Below are 21,089 nucleotides of genomic sequence, written 5' to 3'. Positions count from 1 at the left end.
CCAGAATCACAGACACAGAGTGATTCCATGCCTGGTATCTCCCCATTTCACAAAACATACATCCCCCATAAGCACCTCTCAATTTTTGCTTACTGTTTTTGAAATATGAATGATAAAGGATGCTTCCTCTTTGAAACGAGACTGTTCCTGTGGTCTTGCTCCCCATCATGTCTCCTTTCTCCTCACTCTGATCTGAAGAGCCTCCCTCACACATGAGGTGAGGAGTGACTATGTGCATGTACAGAGTGAGAGTCTAGAGCCCAGAGAGCAAACGAAGGGAGGAGAGCCTCTTTCTACTTGGCTCTGGTCAAGTTTGTTTGAGAGTCCCTTTGCAAAACAAAGAGAGTCCCTTTGTTTTGAGTTGATGACTTGTTGACTCAGACTGAGCAGAACAAAGGGAAGCCGAGTCCACCCCCCCACCTCTGCTTAGTCTGTCTATCTTTGCAAACTGCAATCCACTTGTAGTATGCAGATTCCCTGAAAGAGACAGGCAGGCGCTGCGGGACACAAAGGAGAGGGTCAGAGCTCAGGCTGAGGGCATAGCACACTCAGACTGTTGTTGCTTTTCTTCAAGTTCCATCGGCAGCAGCACCTTCCCAGCCCAGTAGGTGGCGCCCCGATGCAATGCGTCTGTTGCTTCCTAGGAAAAGCCGGCCCTGTGGGCAACAGCGATATAGGAAGATGCTGAAAGGCATCATCTCATACTGTGTGAGAGGAGGCAATCGTAAACCCCTCCTTTATTCTACCAAAGACAACCACAGGGCTCTGTGGTCGCCAGGAGTTGACACTGATTCGATGGCACAACTTTATTTATTGACCAAGTCTAAAACATTTGAAAACGTTTTCCCTAGACAATTCCGTTTTACAGGAACCAAGATGGCTGGATTTTTATTGCAGCTTCCTTAATACTGTCATTGTTGCACTAGACCAAGGTGGTCTGCACAGTGTTTCTCAGACCAAGGTGGTCTGAGAAAAAGAGCAGGACAGCAGAGGCATCCTGAGCTAGATATTTCATTAACACTTTGCACTATTAAAGAACACAAGCTCAATTTATCATCTCCTGTTGGGAAGAACGTATGGTAGAACAACAGTCAATGACATTAAGCCCAATTCACACATTATGCTGTATCAGTGTACAGATGTCTGTACACTCATTCATATGTTTGTGTGAATGACTGTACCTGTGCTCATTTCAATAGTGAACCTGGATTCAGGTGCTTTAAATGCATGGTACAGATAGAAAGTGTACTTCTGTACCTGTGTGCAACATAGCATGTGAATACTGTACCTGTGTACAAATCGGTACCTGTGTACACTGTACACTTGTGTGTGTGCTGAACATAATGTGTGAATGGCCTACTGTTGGGGTATAATCCTGAAAAACATGCTGTTAGGGCAATTTCCATTTCCTATAACTAGGACTATATGCAGAAGCATACAGGTGAAACTTGTTATTTGCAGGGGTTCCATTCTCCACTACATCCACGGATAACAGAAGCATGGATAATGAGTCATTGGGTCAATGGAACTTGTGGGGTTAGGTTCGGGGTGGGGGGAAGGCTAAAAAATGGCTAAAATCTTGAGAAATAACAGAAAGTGTCATTCCTTACTCTTTGGGTCTCCAGATGTCCAGTAATGCCTCCCAAAAGGCCCAATTCTGCCATCTCTTGTTGAAAAATCATGATTAAAAAGCCTTTTTTTGGCAGATTAGCCACAAAATGGCTCCTGTCCTCAAAATGGTGGCCAGAAATGATTTCAGAGATCATTTCTAGTCACCCACTAACCATGGAATTTAACTCTTCCCCTCCCGGTATACCGAGATCAGGTGTAAATTGCCTTACTGCCGATATGCGGAACCGCGGATATCAAATCTGCAGATAACAAGGTTTGCTTGTACATGTATTTTCACAAATGGGAACATTACAATTTTAGTTATACCCTTACTTTCCTACTTACATTTATTTGGAAGTAAAGTATAGGAAAACTGGCAGTATCCACTGCTCTGTTTTTGGCATCAAGGATCCCCTAACCCTGTTTCCCATTGTTTTCAATTGCTTGCCAACTGTGAATTTGCCAATTGTGGGTTTTTCCTGGGACAGAACTCTCACGATTGGTGAGGAATTACTATAGTGAAGTTCTTCTAGTATACATGTTGACAATCTGGATCATTGACTGTATACCAGGCCAAACCCACGCAACTGCCTCACCTGTCTTTCTATTTTTATCGAAAGAACAATAAAAATCCTTACATTGTTGGGATAGATCTTTGAGATTCCATCACTGGAGCAAATTATGAATGTGGATGTTTCAACAACTGAGCAGGAAAACAACTGACACATTTCATTAATATCAGGGCTGGATTTTTTGGGGGGGTTGTTATTGGTCCAAGCTGTTTCCCTCTTCTGAGGGTAAATTGCAATGCATAATCAATTGATGTGCACCAGCAATTACAAAGGGAACTTAAATATGCATATGTTAATGTAAACCAAGAAACTCTTCCTCCATCCCTGTCTATCCACCAAAATACAGGAGGGAGCCATTTTTCTTTCTGTGTTCATCAAAGTTTAAAGCAACTTCAAGTGTGCACTGCTTCTGAAACATATGCTGCTTTCTCTTTTACTTAAATTCCTTTTCATGACAGCCTCCATAATCAACCAGCTCACCTGCTTTTACTGAATAATGGCTTGGCTGGGAAGGAAAGAGGAAAAAGAAAGAAATTGATTAACTCGTTAACACAGATGTATTAAAATCTATTTTTAAATGGAAGGCTGTTCTCCCTGTTTAGCTCCAGCATAGGAGGTTATTTGATGCTGATATTGTTGTAAGCTGTCTTTGTACACTTCTGATTTCTAGCAGTACTTTTTGTTTCCTTCACATTTATTTATTAAATTTATATCTATGCTGTTACTTAGGCTTTGAGAAGTTTATACCAATTTTGCCAAATGCTTTTGTTCCCCAGGAATCAACAATCTAAGTAGATTATTTATAGTAATTGGCATATTGTGTAGTGTAACACCATTGGTTCTGAACCATCTGCACCACTGCAGGTATCTAAAAAATAAAAATGCTGGCAGTCTTGCGCAGAAAACTGCAAATACTTAAGACTTATATGACTGCACTGCTGCAATACAGCAGTACATTGAAAATAATGTGAACTTTCACCAATACCTATCTTATGGCCAAGTATATATATGTGATCATTCATCACATGAGACACTATATGTAGTTTCCTATATGGGCGTGAATTCTGCATTGGAGATTTGTCTAGACTCGTATGTACTAGCCCAGGTTGAATTAGAAAGGTTCCTTTCTGAATGCATGTGTGCACACACTGCCTTGCTATTGCCACCCAGAACAAAACTCATTCCACACAAAGATGGGGGGGAGGGGGGGAAATCAGAACACCGGTACTTAGTACCTAATATAGCATTTTTCCTAAATGAAGCACTCAGAAATCCTTCAGCCCTGTATGGTAGGCCACTGTTGATCATCATATTCCAGATGGGAGGCTGAAATATGAGACATGTGGTTTGTCTAAAGGTACTCTCTGTAATGTAATGTAAAACTTTATTTCGGTCGTAGACCAGCAATACAAGGTACTCTCTGACTTGGTAGCCAAGCTACCATATGAACTAGGGACTCTTCAGACTTGCTCTAAGCCACTTCCCTACATCAGCTCTCAAATATGTGTTTAGGATTGGCTATCATAGCCAAGGCATGATGTCACAAAATCCCATTCGTTGGGCGGGTCACTGTCACAATGTCTGGAATGTCCACCATCATGAAGTGAAATGTTGTGCTGATGTAGAGTATTTGATAGAAATGGAGCAATGTGACTACAGCAGGGATAGAAGGGGTGACCTCTCAGCCACCAGTCAGACATCTAAACCAGGACTCTCCTATGTGTCTCATATTTGATACTATAAATGATTAGGATGTGATTGCTGTGGACACACACAGTGGGATCCACTTGCCTGAAAGGATACTGTTCTAGCGTTCATGTCACATGACACACAGTGTGCTGTCATGATTAGGAATATGATCAGGAACTGAGTATTCCTCAACAATAAATGGTTGGTACTATTTAACTGGGGGGGGGGAGAATTGAGGTTATTTTCATAATCTCAAAACATCACCTGCTTTGAAGAATGAAAACATATGCTTTCACTTGACATATTTGTTCCTAGGTAAAATGCATGAGATGTAATCCAATCCCATCTTTATTATGACCAAAGGCCAGCAAGAACATGGGATGTAATTTATCATGGTATCTCTATCCACCCTCATCCAAAACCTCTATAGAAGCAAGCCAGCCTGATCCATTTGGGTGAAAGGTCCTTCTGGAGAACATGTCATGGACTGAGTATTAATCACAAGGAGTAGAGAGGTGTTGGGGGTGGGGAGAGGATGCATGCTCTCTAGATCTACTGAAAAAAGATGAATTTTAAAACAGTGGTGGGGTGAACTTTCTGGAGCATATTTAATGAATCTATCTCTTCCCTTTGAAATGTTAGCTCTAGTTTGTCCAGTTGCTTATTCCCCACTCTGCAGTGACACATGCCAGACACTGTGGCAGCTAGAGCTTAATTCATTGATCTTTCTACAGCTTTGAGATTCTTTAGAACACCAAGATGGGGAAAGTCCCATTCACTGAATTTTTCTTTTAAAAAAACCTTGCCTCCTGAAGTGGGCTCGCATTCCCACCCACCCCCCTTTTCACATGGGTTCCCTATTTGGCCATCCCCTTTGCTGTCTGAATGCAGCCCCTTTGCTTTCCTTACATGGGCTTTGGGGCCCCGAGTGCTTCAGCCGGCTGCGACTTTTGCCTTCCCTGCTCCATTAATGGCCTCACTGCTACTCAATGGCGTGAAGCCGACCAAATAAGGGCAAGGTGCCTGCCTTGTCCCCCAGAAGCCGAAGAGTGACACTGCCACTCAGCCCAGTATAAATTGGTGGGACTCCCTCCGCGCCAGCACCCAGCTTGTTCTCAGGACCCCCGCGCAGTAAGTGTTGACCTGGTGAGTAGCGCAGTTGAGCAGCACTTAATCCATCATCCAGCCGGGCCCTCCTGATAACAGCGACGGGAGCGGTTTGGTATCTTGATGAGAGAGCCCAGGAAGGGCAGCCTTCCCGCCTAGCAACTTTCTCCCTTTCTCTCTCTCCATTTGATTAACGCTGGGTAATTGGGAGAATGGCCGCTCTCTCTCCACCTCGTTTGAAGCATTTAATTAGATTTAAGCCCTCGCGAGGCGATACGACTAGATCGGCTTAAATCCTTGCTGGATTGTGGATCTCCTTCTGTGTGTTCTGGTAACGTGTGTGGACGAGAGAGAACAGGCATATTTGTGCAGAGGTACTGCTTGTGTGCACGGGAGAGATCAGGACTTATTGAGATGGAAATTGTATTGAAGTCAATGGGGCTTCATTGGGACGTGATCAAAGTAAACGGGGGTTTAGGCTTGAACTGCTCCCCTTCCCCAGCTTTCCCATTCATCCTTGGGTTTCTGTTTACTCGCTAAGGTGTTGCTGCATTGGAGGTGGGAGGCACCTAGACATTACAAGGAGGCGTTGTGTTATGTCTGCGCTTAGCCGCTGAAGTAACGGGGTTTTAACTTCATACTCCCCCCCCCCCCCCGCCCATAGTTTAAAAAACAATATTGCAAGAAATAATGCTTTTGAAAGTACTAATGCCAACTCTACTGCGATTCCTGGGGCAAAAGATGACCTCAACGCGTGAGAGAGATAAAGGGACAGTTAAGAAAAAGTAAAAGAAGAAGAGGGGTGTTAAAGTCTGCGATCCACTAATGGTTTAAGGCGGTCATTTTGTATTCGAGCTGGCTTGATTCCTAAAGCCTACCAGCTGCTTAAGCAATCCGTAGATCGCGCCAGTTGCGTCCGGACCCGCCTTAGTAACTAAAACCTTCCGCGGCGCGTTTGGAGTCCGACCTGTTGTTGTAACCCGAGCCAGGACAGCAACTGGAACGGATGAATTAAGGAAGAGCCGCCAAGGGAACTGCCTGCTGCCGCCAAGGAATATTCTTCTTGTACGAGTGCGTAGAAGAGAACGCAGCAGTCCCAGCGAAGCCTGTAAACCGGGCGCCAGCTTGGGGCCACCTTGTTTGCGATGTGGGCTAGAAGTGAGGGGGTCGTTTGAGAACGGGGAGGCAAACGGGCTGAGCAGCCGCCCTCAGCGACTCTACCTGATAGGCGCTGCTGCCGCCCCTGCCCGGACACCAGCAATCGGCCTCCCTGGTCTTGTGTTTTTCAGCTCCCTGCTTCCTTCCCAAGATGTGTGACGACGAGGAGACCACCGCCCTCGTGTGCGACAATGGATCGGGCTTGGTCAAGGCAGGGTTCGCCGGAGACGACGCCCCGCGAGCCGTCTTCCCGTCCATCGTGGGCCGCCCCAGGCACCAGGTAACGTATCCTTCTCCGTCCCGTCCGGCTGGTGCTTCGCTCAGGAGCTGGGAGGAGGGAGCGCCCGCCCCAGCCCCTCCTTCCTTGCCCCCAGCAGAAACGCCGCGCCCGGCGAGGTCTGGACTTTTCTCTTCGCCTGCACACCACCTCCCTTGCTGCAAAAATATTTCCTCTCTTCCTCATTGCCAAATACATGTTTATTAGTAGCAACGTTTCCCTTTCCCGCTCACACATGTTGCAGTTGCAAAGCAATGACTTCACATTCTTAGAATCCCTTGCAATATAACCAAGCAGGATCACCAGATGGTTTTTTAAAAAAAATTACAATTACCGATGGACACTGTGGCTGGAGGTGATGGGAGTTGTAGTCCAATAACATGATCTGAGGACATAAGGTGGGGAATCCCTGCCACAGAGGATAATGATGTCCAGGGGTGTTGCTATAATTGAGTGGATGGATTCAAAGAACCCAGGGCCTCAGCTTCACCCCTCCCTGTTTTCTTCATTACCTCCCTCACCCCAAGGGGCTGCTGGGGAGAGGGGCGAACACGCCCCCCCTTTCCCCTAGTTATGTTCCTGTGAGTTCAGCTCTGTCTAGATTATCAAATAAGTAGAAATCGAATAAATAATATTCTAGAAATAGAATAGAAATGGAAATAATAATAATAATAATAATAATAATACCCAAGATATCTAAGAGGTCCACTCAGTAGCAAATTTAGCAGTAAATTATTTATCTTGGTGCTGAAGTGAATGTGAGTAATGTGGTTCCCCACAGCACTGGAGAGGGAGAATAGGTTGGGAAGTACAGAGGTGAAGAACTTGCTGCTGAAGTTAGTTACTGCTGGACTAAACAACTGAGAAGATATCTGCAAATGCACCCTAATAATATTACATATGTTTCCCCTCACCTTCTTTTTGTGAAAAAGAATTATGAACTTAAGAAGATACTGTTGGGGAACTACATTAATACTGGAACATAGTAAAGGCAGATTTTCATATTTAATTGGCATTTTTATTATTTATTGAAAACACTTGAATCTTGCTCCTCCACAAAGATAATAAAACAGATAGAACAATATAAAATTGATAAAAATGATAAATTGATAATTGATTTTTAAAAAAATGCTAAAATCCAGTTAAAAGTGAGCCCAGACGAAAACCAACTTTATTTAAAATATTTATACACCACCTTTAAACCAAAAAAAGGTTCTCCAGGAGGTTTATGTCGCAAAAGGTAAGAGTAGACGGCTTCTTGTCCCAAAAGGGCTCCATGATCTAAAACCACCACCACGAAGGATACTCTAGCAGAACCCACTAGAGAGACACTATGCTGGGCTGAATAGGATCCCTTTGCTAAATATGAGAGTCACCACTGGTATCTCTTTGCCCAGTTAGCAGCGGTTAACTTGGCATAGTCTTTCACCCCCACCCCCACTCAGCTGGCCTCATGTCCAAATCTATCATTCTATCCATTATACTGCATTGGCTGACAATGCTAAGCCACAATGCTCTTTTGTTTTTTTGTCTCTTCTGCCCTCTAGGGTGTTATGGTTGGCATGGGCCAGAAAGACTCCTATGTGGGTGATGAAGCTCAGAGCAAGAGAGGTATCCTGACCCTGAAGTATCCCATTGAACATGGCATTATAACTAACTGGGATGACATGGAAAAGATCTGGCACCATACTTTTTATAATGAACTGCGTGTTGCCCCTGAAGAACACCCCACCCTGCTCACAGAAGCTCCTCTGAACCCTAAAGCCAATCGTGAAAAGATGACCCAAATCATGTTTGAGACCTTCAATGTGCCTGCCATGTATGTGGCCATCCAGGCAGTTCTGTCCCTCTATGCTTCTGGGCGTACTACAGGTAAAAAGCCAACTGACTTTTCTTCTGAGCAATATCTCCCATGCCTTCCTCTTTCTGTGCTTATGGTCAGTCATGCAAATTAGAATCCTCCCCTTCTTTCTCACCGTTTCAAGGGGCAGAAAAAGGAAGAAAGTTCACCACTCCTTAGCCACCTTCATTGTTTTTGTTGCTCCTTATTGCAGCAGTATAGGAGTGGCTTATTTCAGGCACTGTCATAACATTTAAAGGCCTAGCACTATGAGGCACAATCTCCTCATTCAGGTGGTGAGATAAGGGGCACTGGTCAAGAGGGAAGGGTTGTATGACTGATCTCACCCATGTCACAGGAGGCCTTTCAACATTGCAGCTGCAGGATAGGATTAAGCCAGGACTGCTGTTGTAATGTGAGAAGGGCACCATTGTGAATACAGCATGGATAGTTAAAAGGGCTTTAAAGAGGAGTATCTTGAGTGTGCATACCTGTACAAAATAATAAACATATTAAAACAGTTATTGTTAGTGAAGACACTAGCCAGGAAGAAACCAAAAACAACCCAAACAGCTAAGCTTTTATTATGCAATATATTAGCATGCCTGTTAAAATGGAATATTATCCCATTGCTTTTTCAACCCATACCGGCATACAATTGGGTCCTGAGCAAAACTAGGTCTTAGAATTAAAGTTGAACTGAAGGCAGTATTTTCCTTGTAGGTTGTAGTCGGATACGAGACAGCAAGAACTTTGAAAGGGGAAGTGAATGCTCAGCCTTCAGACTGGTTCTCAGCTATACCTGAAAAACACTATACTTATGTGTGCAACTGGGGTTTCATAACTATGTCCTGCCTTCTGAACTGTATACTGAAAGAACATATTGTATGAATTGTATACTGAAAGACCATATGGATTCGGAAAAAGGTTTAGTGTGCTTACAAGCTTATCTGATCTTGGCCGTTTCATTCTCACAGGTATTGTTCTTGATTCGGGGGATGGCGTTACACACAACATCCCTATCTATGAAGGCTATGCTCTGCCTCATGCCATCATGCGTCTGGATCTGGCTGGCAGGGATCTGACAGACTACCTCATGAAGATCCTGACTGAACGTGGCTATTCCTTTGTGACAACTGGTAAGCATGTTTCAGGCTCTCTCTGAAATGAAGTGGCCAACGTTTCTGAGCCTCAGAAATACATTCTAAAACTTTTTAAAAAAACACAGTTTGTTGCATGTGCAGTGCCTATAGCCTTGGCAGCACGATGTTGAACAGCACAATAAACTAAAAACAGGACCTACATTGCCATTACAATTCTTTTTAGAAACAAACACATACATTCCTATCTTTTATTATAAAACATGTGGATTTCATACAAATATATTGTTTGTTTTATTTTATTTTATTTATATACTGCCCTTCCAAAATGGCTCATTCTTTCAACTTTTTTTGGAAGAGTTAAAAGAATGAATGCATCTTCATTCTTCACTGATGCATATTAGGGCCATTCACATGACCGGGGGGGGGGGGAGGCTGCTCCAACTCACCTTCTCTCTCCACTCTCCAATGATCACAATAATACTGCTGGGACTACCAGATAATCCACACAGTGCGGAGCTCTGGAAACCGGGACAACACATCCCTGCCTCTGGATATTCCACAATGAACCGTGCCATGCGCGCAGTGCATTGGCAGGATCTCCAGTCAGATGGGCACTCTAGGCACCCGTCTCTGCATGCAGCCCAAGGAGACACTCTATCGCAGCAGCCGGGTTAAGGAAGCACTCACTCCCTTAACCTCAGCTAAGAGCCAGGCTTTGGAGTGGGGTTTGGCTGAGTGGGAATGCCACTCCAGGAGCTAGGCTAGACTAGGCAGCTCATGAGAACAGCCTCATTGGTTTTAGGAGACTTGAAAATAATATTTGGATAACATGACACACAATTAATAACTGTAGAAGTTCTTATGACTAGGACCATTTTTCTCACTCCATTTCCAAGTGCTGTTCACTATAGCTTCTTCTGTTGCCATGCCATTTGGGAGAGGAGATGCCATGCCATGAAAAGAGAGGAGAGCTGGCCTTGTGGTAGCAATCGTGACTTGTCCCCTTAGCTAAGCAGGGTCCATCCTGGTTGTATGTGAAAGGGAGACTAGAAGTGTGAGCACTGTAAGATATTCCCCTCAGGGGATGGAGCCGCTCTGGGAAGAGCATCTAGGTTCAAAGTTCCTTCCTTGGTATCTCCAAGATAGGGCTGAGAGAGATTCCTGCCTACAACCTTGGAGAAGCCACTGTCAATATGTATAGGCAATAAAGAGCTAGATGGACCAATGGTCTGACTCAGTATATGGCAACTTCCTATGTTCCTATTTCCCTCTCTTGGGGCCATAGTTCAATGGTAGAGCACACATTCAGCATGCAGAAGGTCCCAGGTTCAGTTCTGGCATTCCACATAGGACTAGGAAAGACCTTGTCTGAAACCCTAGAAAGTTGCCACCAGTTACTGTAAACAGTCCTGAGCTATATGGGCCAGTGGCCTGCTTTATTATAAGTCAGCGTCATATGTTGTCTTATTTAAAACCTTCCTCAAGACCTGTTCCCATGAATGTGATTGTGTTACCCGTCTCTCTTCAGGCCCTGATTTCCCCATACGCTTCCCCTGATTGTGACCATGTTCCTCAGGGGACACTTCAACATTTAGTTTCCCAAGGAGCCCTTTTTAAGGATATTGATAACATAGCAGCTCCCTGAGCTCCTGACTTGGCACTGTATGATGTGCTTAACCAGGAGTATAGGGAAACTCCTGAGAAATGGTCGGTGCCTTTCTTCTAGCTTTCTGCCCTTCCGCTAGCTTTCTTTCTTTCCTTGCTGTTCTTCCTAGTCTCTTCCTTACCTGCACTCTCTTCTTCGAGGCCATGAATTTTTGGGTTTGTCTCTGCAGCTGAACGTGAGATTGTCCGTGACATTAAGGAGAAGTTGTGCTACGTCGCCCTGGACTTCGAAAATGAAATGGCAACAGCAGCCTCCTCCTCTTCTCTAGAGAAGAGCTATGAGTTGCCCGATGGCCAGGTCATCACAATTGGGAACGAACGATTCCGCTGCCCAGAAACACTCTTTCAACCATCTTTCATTGGTAAGTGTTCCTGCACATGCAATGTTTAGGACGCAATTCAAACTTGCTTAAACTCTTATCAATAAATCTCTGAAACATCTGAGGACCATTGCTCCTGATTGAGAACAATTTCAAGGGGATTTTACATAAGGTGAATATGACGAAGTGTTAATTAAGCTTTTAGGATAGGGGCCACCTCATTTCTATGTCTACCCAGTGTCTAGCACTCTGTTGGCACTAATGTCTTAAATAATATAATCTTACATTTGTAAAGATACGAGTAGAGAAGTGTAATGTTGGAGTTAGCTGCAGCGGTGTTCCTTTCTTCAAAACTCTTGCATTGCTGAGTTGGGTTTTTTTAGATCGCATTTGCAGCCAGGAGAATGACTGAGCCTGATAAGCATGTACATCTGAGGCCTAATAACTCTATCCTCTTTGTTTTTCATCTCAATTAATTAGTTAATTAACTTGAAGAGATGTCTCACATAAATTAATCAGCAAAATTACTAACATCAAAGATGCAATTTAGGTGTGCTGTGGGGAGGGAGGGAGGGAGGGAGGCAGCCAGCCCACACATGATTATCCCTCCAAGCATCTATGTCTCTGGCCAGCTTACTGGTTCTGCAGAATGAGCAACTATTGACATAAACAATGAAATCCGCCTGTGTTGTAGATACACATGCCATAAGCATAAATTCTTTTGCTTAAGTCAACTGATTGACTGTCCTATATTGATGATACTGTGAAGGTAGTTATGAGTTATATAAAAGAACTGCAAAAATGTTCTTAAAATAATCAACCTTTTGTTTTGCACTTTAGCCTCCTGTGTATATACAAGAGGAGGTCTGTTGATTTTGCAGAAACTTGCTCCTACTGTTAATCTCTCTCTGCACCCCCACTAATCAGATTCAAAATGGCACCCCTGACTACATGGGATCCATTCTGTTGGGAATGTCAAAGTGATAGGCTTCAAATAAAAGAATGGAATATTCTTGATCTAGGAAAACCCTGCACTTTCCTGAGTGGCATATGTTTTTGCATTTGTGTGTGTTAATTCATCCTGTTGCTGTTAAGACAGATATACCTGAGACAAATTGTATGACACACCAGATAACACTGGGGCATTACCTCAATTTCAATTGGATGAGCGGGAGCACCTCTGCACAAGAACAATGGAAATAAATGGAGGTGACAGTAGCAGTGCCTGAGAAGTAGAATTTCTAAGTGCTCCAAAATTCTTTTCAAGTTTCAAAAGGCTTGAACAGGTTCACATTTCATAAAAACAACCATGGACATGACTGGGATGCTAAGCTTCTCCCTCTACTCTGTCAAATAAATCTGATGGGTACAGCAAGTGCTTATCATCTAAGCCCTATGTGTTTAAACGCAGCTGCTCATCAGCTGCTGTCTTCTTATAGATAAAGTTTCAGTTCTCTTTCAGAAGCCACCTGTTGACTAATAGGTTGGAATGTGGCCCATGGATACTTACTTCTGATGTATTTTCTCCCCATGCTCACAGCTAAGCCCCTGCTCATAGCTTCAGCATCTGTTGTCTTCATAAATGTGACCTCTGCACATCTCCCCTTCCAAATGCAATTGCTAACATTATCCACTGTGCCTCGGAAGTTCTCACCATGCAAGCTATCGGCCTGAAAGCTATAACTGTCTTAAATGGTATAACATCAAATTAAATTAGCCCAGTCCTCACAACTGTGCTATGCCAGCATAGGCATGTGTATATCTAAGTGCACATGTATGGTACAGACATCAATTTCAAAGTGCTGACACAGTTCATATCACATTGGTTTTTTGTCCATGCAGACAGACCAAACCTTCCCTGAAACACCTTATTGAGATGTATGATATATGAACCAGTGCATCCTAGTCAGCAGCAACTTCTGTGTCATAGTTGCTGCATTTACACTGTGCAGATTCAAGGTTCTGTACAAGTATATATTTCTGTGGTACAACAAGAGCAAATGGAGAAGAAGAGGACAACCTGGCACTGTGCCACATTCTCTGGCCATTGTATTATTTAAAAAAACCACAAACCCCTGTCTTTCCACATCTTATTTGAACCTGGATCATAGTTCTGGTTTCCTCCCATTTTCTGGCAGAGATATGGTGGCTTAATATTTTTGCTTTCTTTGCAGAATTGTTCTTTTTAATAATGATTAAAATGCTGGCACTTCTCCTCTACCCCATGTCTTTCAGTTACTTATCACTTTTCCTTTCCTTTCCAAGGAATGGAATCTGCTGGTATTCATGAAACCACCTATAACAGCATCATGAAATGTGACATTGATATCCGTAAAGACCTATATGCCAACAATGTACTCTCAGGTGGTACCACTATGTACCCTGGTATTGCTGATCGTATGCAGAAAGAAATAACTGCTTTGGCTCCCAGCACCATGAAAATCAAGGTGAGAGGGAAGAGTTGGGGATGGGGTCATAGTTCAGTGGTAAAAGCATCTGTCCCACGTTCAGTCCCTGGCATCTCCATGTATGACTGAGGGAAAAACCCCTGCCTGAAACCTTGGAGAGGTACTGCAAGTTAGCGTAGACAGTACTGCGCTAGATGGACTGTCTTGGTGTAACAAGCTTTCTATATTCCTGTGATTTTTAGTCTACTTTCCTTAAGGAAAGTAAGATCATCCAGCACCCCGTGTGTGTGTGTGCGCGCACGCGCACACACACACACACCCTTATCAACTTTGCAATGCCTGAACCTATTTGGATCAAATTTGATGTAGGGACACCTCTGTGGTGTGATTTGTGATGTCATTCACCCCAGTTCAAGATGGGAAATGCGTGAATGTTTGAAGCGGAAGTGAGCTAACTTGTGAAGTTGGTAATTATCAATTAAGATTTATAGTGAAAGGAGAGTAGGCAGATTAGTTCTTACCAGAACTTCTTGTTTAAAATAATAATTGGAGTCCAAGTAAGGTTGCAGAGTAAAGTTTTACAGTTCTTATAGAGCAACTTTAGCTGTAGCAAAACTTGAAAATGCATGTTTCACAAATGAGAGGCCGTTGTTAGGAAGTCATAATGTAAGCAACGCTATATTGACTGCAAAGCAGTGTTGGAGTAGCTCCTATTGAGAATCCTTTTGCTGTTCCTTCCTTTAGATCATTGCGCCTCCTGAGCGGAAGTACTCTGTCTGGATTGGTGGCTCCATCTTAGCATCTCTTTCAACCTTCCAGCAGATGTGGATCAGCAAACAGGAATATGATGAAGCTGGTCCTTCGATTGTCCACCGCAAGTGCTTTTAAGCATCTTTCCCCTTGCCTCCACTTATCTCCCACTCAGGATGATGACATTGTGCTTCTTGAAATCTCCCCCCCCTCTTTTTTTTCCAGCTCTCCTTCCTGAACTTGGTTCAGTTATTGTACAGTTTGTTTACACACACACCATGCAATTTATTTGTGCTTCTTTGAATATTTATTGCTTTATAAATAAACAAGATCTGGGATTTGCAACCTAAAGAGATTTAGTCTGATTTCTTTTGTGGGGATATATTTTGATGTTCCAAAAACTTATTAGTAATAAATCTTTGCAATTGACATCGTCAATGACATCATTGTCCTTCTGGGCTGATCCTCTTTCGTGAAACAAGGGGCTCAGCTTCTTAGCATTAATTCACACTGTCTGCATATTTTTGCTGTTCTTTTGAAACCTGAATTGTGAGAAGCAGTTGATGCTAATTTCTGAAAAGAGTAGCCTGGGGTAAATAAAAAATATAGGACAAGAATGACAATCTGTTTTGCACTAAATCACTAGATTTGAATTTTTCCCCTAATGCAATGGAGCTCTGTGTAATCTAAGCATTGAAAGCTTAAGTCCTGCTCAACAAACCCAATTCTGTTATGTTAATATGATCAGAGAGTTATACATAACAAATTAGCTTGATTTCTTAATCCTTCAAACACTTATTCATTATTTTCTTCAGGCAAGACAGAGTAAAGGAAAACATTAATTTGTTCTGACAACTCACCCACCCCTACCTTCTTAAGCTTACCCCAAATTCTGATAGAAACAAGCATAAGACTTTGATGTACTAAAGAACATGTCTGAAGTAGAAATCATTTTAAAGTGTGTGTGTGTGTGATATTTTGCTCATTTTACATCCTAACTCTTATCTTTGTCTGACACCAGGCCAAGCAACTCTTACGTATTATTGGTCTTGTTAAATAGCAGTATACCTTACCAACTACTAACTGGACTTCCTCCTCTGCTTGTCACAAAGGGCCAGTGTGGACAATACTGTAGCTGTCCATGCATTAGGAGGGGGACATACCAAAGTGTGCCTATTGGGATATTCTCTGCATGCCCTCCTGGCACATCCCTTTATTGTGCAATTCATCTGAATTGCCCATCTACATAGACTCCAAATACTCATTTAAACTAGTTTTTTCATCTGTGCTGGCTCATTGACTGACAACTGGCGAGGTCACTGGAGGCAACATTCAAACATTGGCGCAATCAGCAATATGGGGTTCATCTATAGATGCAGGCATCCTTGAAGCCAGATAAGACTTTGGAAGAGGGCTAAGGAGGGGAAATGTTTTATGTATTATTCCTAGTCACTTAAGGTTGCTTTACACTTGTGGGAATTCTGTTTTCTCTGGTTCCACTGGTGTTTCCCACAGCTAAGTGCCTAAACTATGAAGACAGATGTACATTCCTAAGTGTGTATTAGTGCTTGGGATTTGTGACTAATGAGGGCTCCTCCTGGGCATTCTCCCACAAGTGTATAATTCTATTTAATAATAACCTGCCCTTCAGTTCTATGAACTTCGAAGGGTTTGGGGAGGCACAGGTGCGTAGCTAGGGGACATGGAGCCCGTGTTCACCTCTCTCTCTGGTGGCCCCTCAGAATGAGGGAGATAATGAAGAAAATAGGGAGGTGTGGATCTGGGGGTCGGGTTCTTTGAACCCTTTCGCTCAATTATAGCTACACCCCTGGGGAGGCACATTTGCTCATCATACTTCAGGAAAGATCAATGCAGCAACACAACTGTAACATAAATATGATTGCTGTGTAAAATAAAAAGCATCCCTTCAAGTGATTTGTATTGGCATAAAGGGCACCAGGTTACAGTGAATTTACTGCACATGAAAACTGTTCTGAAGGCATGTGAAGCAGCAGCAGCAGCTTTGCTGAAGAGCCAAGCAGGTCTGGGTTGGGCCAGTACCTGAATGGGAGATGACATAGGAGCACCGTGCATGCTGCCATGAGTCTTGTGGCGGGATAGAAACAAACTGCAGAAACTCATTCAACTGCCCTGTCAGTTTGGTCAGTGCAACCTCGACTTGTATGACCAAAGGTGCAGTTTTAGAACTTTCCTGTCTTGAAAAAACACTTTGTAGGATCTGAACAGTTTTTATAATCTACAAGAGCTTTTAAAAAAGCTTATATTTTCAAAGATCCAGATGCCTCTGTAACTTAAATAGGAATTGAGAGCAGGTATTTTAAATTGGTTTTGGAAATGTGTGTTGTGGTTTTAAAGAATAAGCACTAATGTGATGAAGCTTCCTTAAACTTGATTTCAGAAAGTTAAACAAGAAACTGTAAATACATTTCTGAACTAGGCATTTGTTCAACTGGCTGTCTGAATAAGGTAAGTATTACATAATTAACCTTCAGACATATTTTTTCAGTGATTCTCTATAAACAATATGGCTATACTCATTAGGGATTTAATGAGTGGCTGACATCCAGAGCAAGAAAGTGTCGTTGCAATGAGGAGCAACCTTACAGCATTTCAAAACTAATTTCACTGGTGCACTGAAGAAGGGACAATTTCTGCCACCCTCCCCTTCCCAAGGAAGCCCAGGGTGGCACAGCTCTCCCCCTCCTGATGTGCTGCTCTAGTGCTCATAATCATCTGAGTGGGGGTGGGTGTCTGAACCACTGCCTCACGTACAACGTAAATATTATATAAACGTAGCAGGAAGGACAACTTTCCCCTGCCAGTGCTTACAGAAGCTGGAATGGCGTGCTGGGGCTGAGGAACGGGTTGTGCACTTACGTCCATAATCATGTGTGGGTGAGACTGGCTTGGACCTATTGTCCAAAGCTGCCCAACATAGGGACATGATAGAATTCATAATCGTATGCATACCCAGGTAGATCTAACGAATTTTCTGTTGTTCTCCTTTCAGAGCAACAACCTGAAATTTATCTTAACATTGCTAGATTTTGTGTAGTTGACTGCAGAATTTGGAAGAGAGGTATTGATCAGTCAACATATTAATATGTGAATGTGTTAATTTTTCTGATTCTGTTGATAATTGTTAATTTCAATGAACACGTTGTTGGTATATTAGGGGTGTGTGTGTGTGATTTTTATGTTTTATTGTATTTCCATTGTATGTTTATAAGCATGTTCGGTCTGTTCACTGACTGTAATTATAAACTAAATTAACTGACTAATTAACATAATCTGATGCATGGTATGGAGAAAGTGGACAGAAAGAAGATTTTATCCCCCTCTCATAATGCTAAAACTCAAGATCATCCAGACAAAAAAATTACTTCACAAAACACACAATTTATTAAGGAACTTGTTTCCATTAAATGTGGTGTGTGTTAGTAGCTCAGAAAGCTTCAGAAAGGGATGAGATAAGCCTATCAATGATTACTAGTCAACATATAGCTGTGTTATCTGCAGGTTCACGGGCAATATCTCTCTGAATAAGAGTTGCAGAGGAGCAACAGCAGGAGAAAGGGCATATCTTCATGTCGTGATCTTTCCAGAGGCATCTGGTTGGTCACTATACAGGTGAAACTCGGAAAATTAGAATATCGTGCAGAAGTCCATTAACTTCAGTAATGCAAATTAAAAGGTGAAACTGATATATGAGACAGACGCATTACATGCAAAGCGAGATAAGTCAAGCCTTAATTTGTTATAATTGTGATGATCATGGCGTACAGCTCATGAAAACCCCAAATCCACAATCTCAGAAAATTAGAATATTACATGGAACCAAGAAGACAAGGATTGAAGAATAGAACAATATCGGACCTCTGAAAAGTATAAGCATGCATATGTATTCAGTACTTGGTTTGGGCCCCTTTTGCAGCAATTACTGCCTCAATGCGGCGTAGCATGGATGCTATCAGCCTGTGGCACTGATGAGGTATTATGGAAGACCAGGATGCTTCATTAGCGGCCTTCAGCAATTCTGCATTGTTTGGTCTCATGTCTCTCATCCTTCTCTTGGCAGTGCCCCATAGATTCTCTATGGGGTCAGGTCAGGCGAGTTTGCTGGCCAATCAAGCACAGTACACTGTATACTTTTCAGAGGTCCGATATTGTTCTATTCTTCAATCCTTGTCTTCTTGGTTCCATGTAATATTCTAATTTTCTGAGATTGTGGATTTGGGATTTTCATGAGCTGTACGCCATGATCATCACAATTATAACAAATTAAGGCTTGACTTATCTCGCTTTGCATGTAATGCGTCTGTCTCATATATCAGTTTCACCTTTTAATTTGCATTACTGAAATTAATGGACTTTTGCACGATATTCTAATTTTCCGAGTTTCACCTGTAGGCAACAGAAGGCTGGACATGTTGGAACTTTGCTGTGATCTAGGAGGGCTCTTATGATCCAAGCTGATCTGGCAACATGAAAGTGAATTTTGATTATGAGTATTATCTGACTTAAGACATTGTGGCTGACATGATGTGCAGCTTACTGCCTTGATCATGGTCTTTCCCTTCTGCAGGCTTCAAAGACAGCCCCCAACATTGTTTTGAAGCAGCAGTTCCAGAAGCTGCATTTACACAGGTTTCCCCCATTGTCACAAATGATGAAACCTCTGGAAATGCAGCTTTTGCAGTTGCTACTTTGAAATTATCTACTAGTCTGGTGGCTGTGGGCCTCAGCCTCAGAGTCACGATTCTCAGTACCAGCTGCAAGAAGGCAACTGTGCATCATGTCACTCCCTGAAACAGAAAGCCTTTCCCTTGCTATCTTTTCAGACAATGAAATCTGCAGTGATGACTAGATCAATCCAATCTCGCTGTTACAGAGGTGCTCCCCATCACACTTAGGGTACTCCCCTGTTAAGACAAACCCCATTCTAAGCATGAGCTGCAAGGTGTGAGGGTGATTGATGGGACAAGGGCTGGACTTCTGACCCATTTGCACAGCTGTACATGGTACCAGTGGGGCGTTTTTGGTGTGTCTGAATGGGCTAATGTTACTAGGCACACATTTGCACAGCCTGTCATCCAGTAAGTCTATTAACTTGCAGTCAGCACATCGTTCTGCTTAAAATAGCTCTAGAAGTGGTGGTTTTATTAAAAACATGCCTATGCACTTTACCCTGCATATTTAAAACCTGCTTAAAGTCAGTAGACCAATCTTAATGCTAACTGTGGCCCAACCAATACAAAATACAACTGTCCCCTAAAGCTATCCCTATCTTAAAATGTACGGGCTTACATTACATATGGCCCTCTAGTAACAGAAAGAGGATTGTAGGGCTGCAAGAACGCTTCAGCATCCCTACACTGAAGGCTTATTTGCACAGCAGACTGGGCATGGAAGGGGAGGAGCGTCAATTTTAGCTTTTCTACTCTTTAGCTTTTCTAAAATACAAAAGCCCTTTAAAGGTAAAGTGTGCCATCAAGTCGATTTCGACTCCTGGTGCCCACAGAGTCCTGTGGTTTTCTTTGGTAGAGTACAGGAGGGGTTTACCATTGCCTCAATAAGAGATGATGCCTTTCAGCATCTTCCTATATCACTGCTGCCCAATATAGGTGTTTCCCACCAGCGGGGATTCGAACTGGCAAACTTCTGCTTGGTAGTCAAGCATTTACACTTGTATAAATAAGTTCCTGAGGGCTGCCTGAGCCCTGGGAACAGCTTTATACCAGTGGAAAGGGTTTTGGGAAGAAGAGGTGATGTGAAAATTGCTTGCCCCTTCCCCTCTGTGCTTGTTCCACTACACAAGGAGGCCTTCAGTGCAAGAATATTTATTTATTGTTAAATTTATACACCATCTTTCATTAAAAACAATCCCAAGGCAGTTTACAAAAATTAAAAAACATATTATAAAAATGACAGTTAAAAATATTAAGCTAAAAATATAAAATCTGATTTAAAATATATAATAAACAAACACAAACACTGTACATGGATAAAAACACAGAGAAGCAGCAATAAAACAATCATGTGAAAGCCTGGATAAAAAGCCAAGATTTAACAAGCATTCTAAAAACTGTGATGGAATCTGAGGAGTGAATGGCCACTGGGAGAGCATTCCAAAGTCTGGGGGCAGCAACAGAGAAGGCCCTGCCAAGCTGCAGTTTCTGGATATTCTTCAAGGGCAGCCCCACGTAGAGTGCGTTACAGTAATCCAGCCGTGATGTGACTAAGGCATGGGTAACTGTGGCCAGAACTGCCTTCTTGAGAAAGGGACGCAGCTAGTGCACTAGCCAAAGCCGTGCAAAGGCACCACTGGCCACCACCTCTACTTGAGCTTCCAAAAGCAGAGCCATATAGAACAGGTAGAATCACCTCATCCCGATTGGTTCTCCTACTGAGCAACATTACCTCCATCTTGTCTGGATTCAGTCTCAGTTTATTAGCCCACATCCAACCCATCACGGCCTTCAATCCCCGATTCACGACATCTACTGCCTCCCTATGATCAGGTAGAGATAGAGATCTATCAAGGAGAGATAGAGCTGAGTGTCATCTG

The 21,089-nt window shown here is 42.9% G+C and overlaps 1 protein-coding gene and 1 long non-coding RNA gene across 5 annotated transcripts in view; one reads left to right on the top strand and one right to left on the bottom strand.

The window, feature by feature from the left end:
- Positions 1-4,869: 4,869 nt before the first annotated feature.
- ACTC1 (actin alpha cardiac muscle 1) lies at positions 4,870-14,851 on the top strand. 3 transcript variants are annotated; one of them, XM_053285967.1, is made up of 7 exons: positions 4,870-5,018; positions 6,269-6,417; positions 7,962-8,286; positions 9,232-9,393; positions 11,193-11,384; positions 13,608-13,789; positions 14,495-14,851. In XM_053285967.1, exons 2-7 carry the CDS (start codon positions 6,289-6,291, stop codon positions 14,636-14,638), a joined length of 1,134 nt encoding a protein of 377 aa, XP_053141942.1. In that variant the 5' UTR covers positions 4,870-5,018; positions 6,269-6,288; the 3' UTR covers positions 14,639-14,851. The 3 variants fall into 3 exon arrangements, with proteins under 3 accessions (XP_053141942.1, XP_053141944.1, XP_053141943.1); XM_053285969.1 differs by lacking the exon at positions 4,870-5,018 and adding an exon at positions 5,337-5,353; XM_053285968.1 differs by lacking the exon at positions 4,870-5,018 and adding an exon at positions 5,899-6,050.
- The window catches only part of LOC128340636 (uncharacterized), a 21,434-nt gene continuing 15,056 nt past the window's right edge, over positions 14,712-21,089 (bottom strand). The window contains exons 3-4 of one of the 2 annotated variants that reach the window (XR_008313851.1): positions 18,926-18,998; positions 14,712-15,087 (exon numbers count right to left, since the gene is read on the bottom strand). This is a non-coding gene — a long non-coding RNA (uncharacterized LOC128340636). The remainder of the gene's footprint in view (positions 15,088-18,925; positions 18,999-21,089) is intronic. The other variant, XR_008313850.1, reaches the window with a different exon arrangement.

This window comes from Hemicordylus capensis, chromosome 1, assembly GCF_027244095.1.
Source record: "Hemicordylus capensis ecotype Gifberg chromosome 1, rHemCap1.1.pri, whole genome shotgun sequence".
In the NCBI taxonomy this organism is placed as follows: Eukaryota; Metazoa; Chordata; class Lepidosauria; order Squamata; family Cordylidae; genus Hemicordylus; species Hemicordylus capensis.
This window is presented reverse-complemented; position numbering and strand designations above follow the sequence as displayed.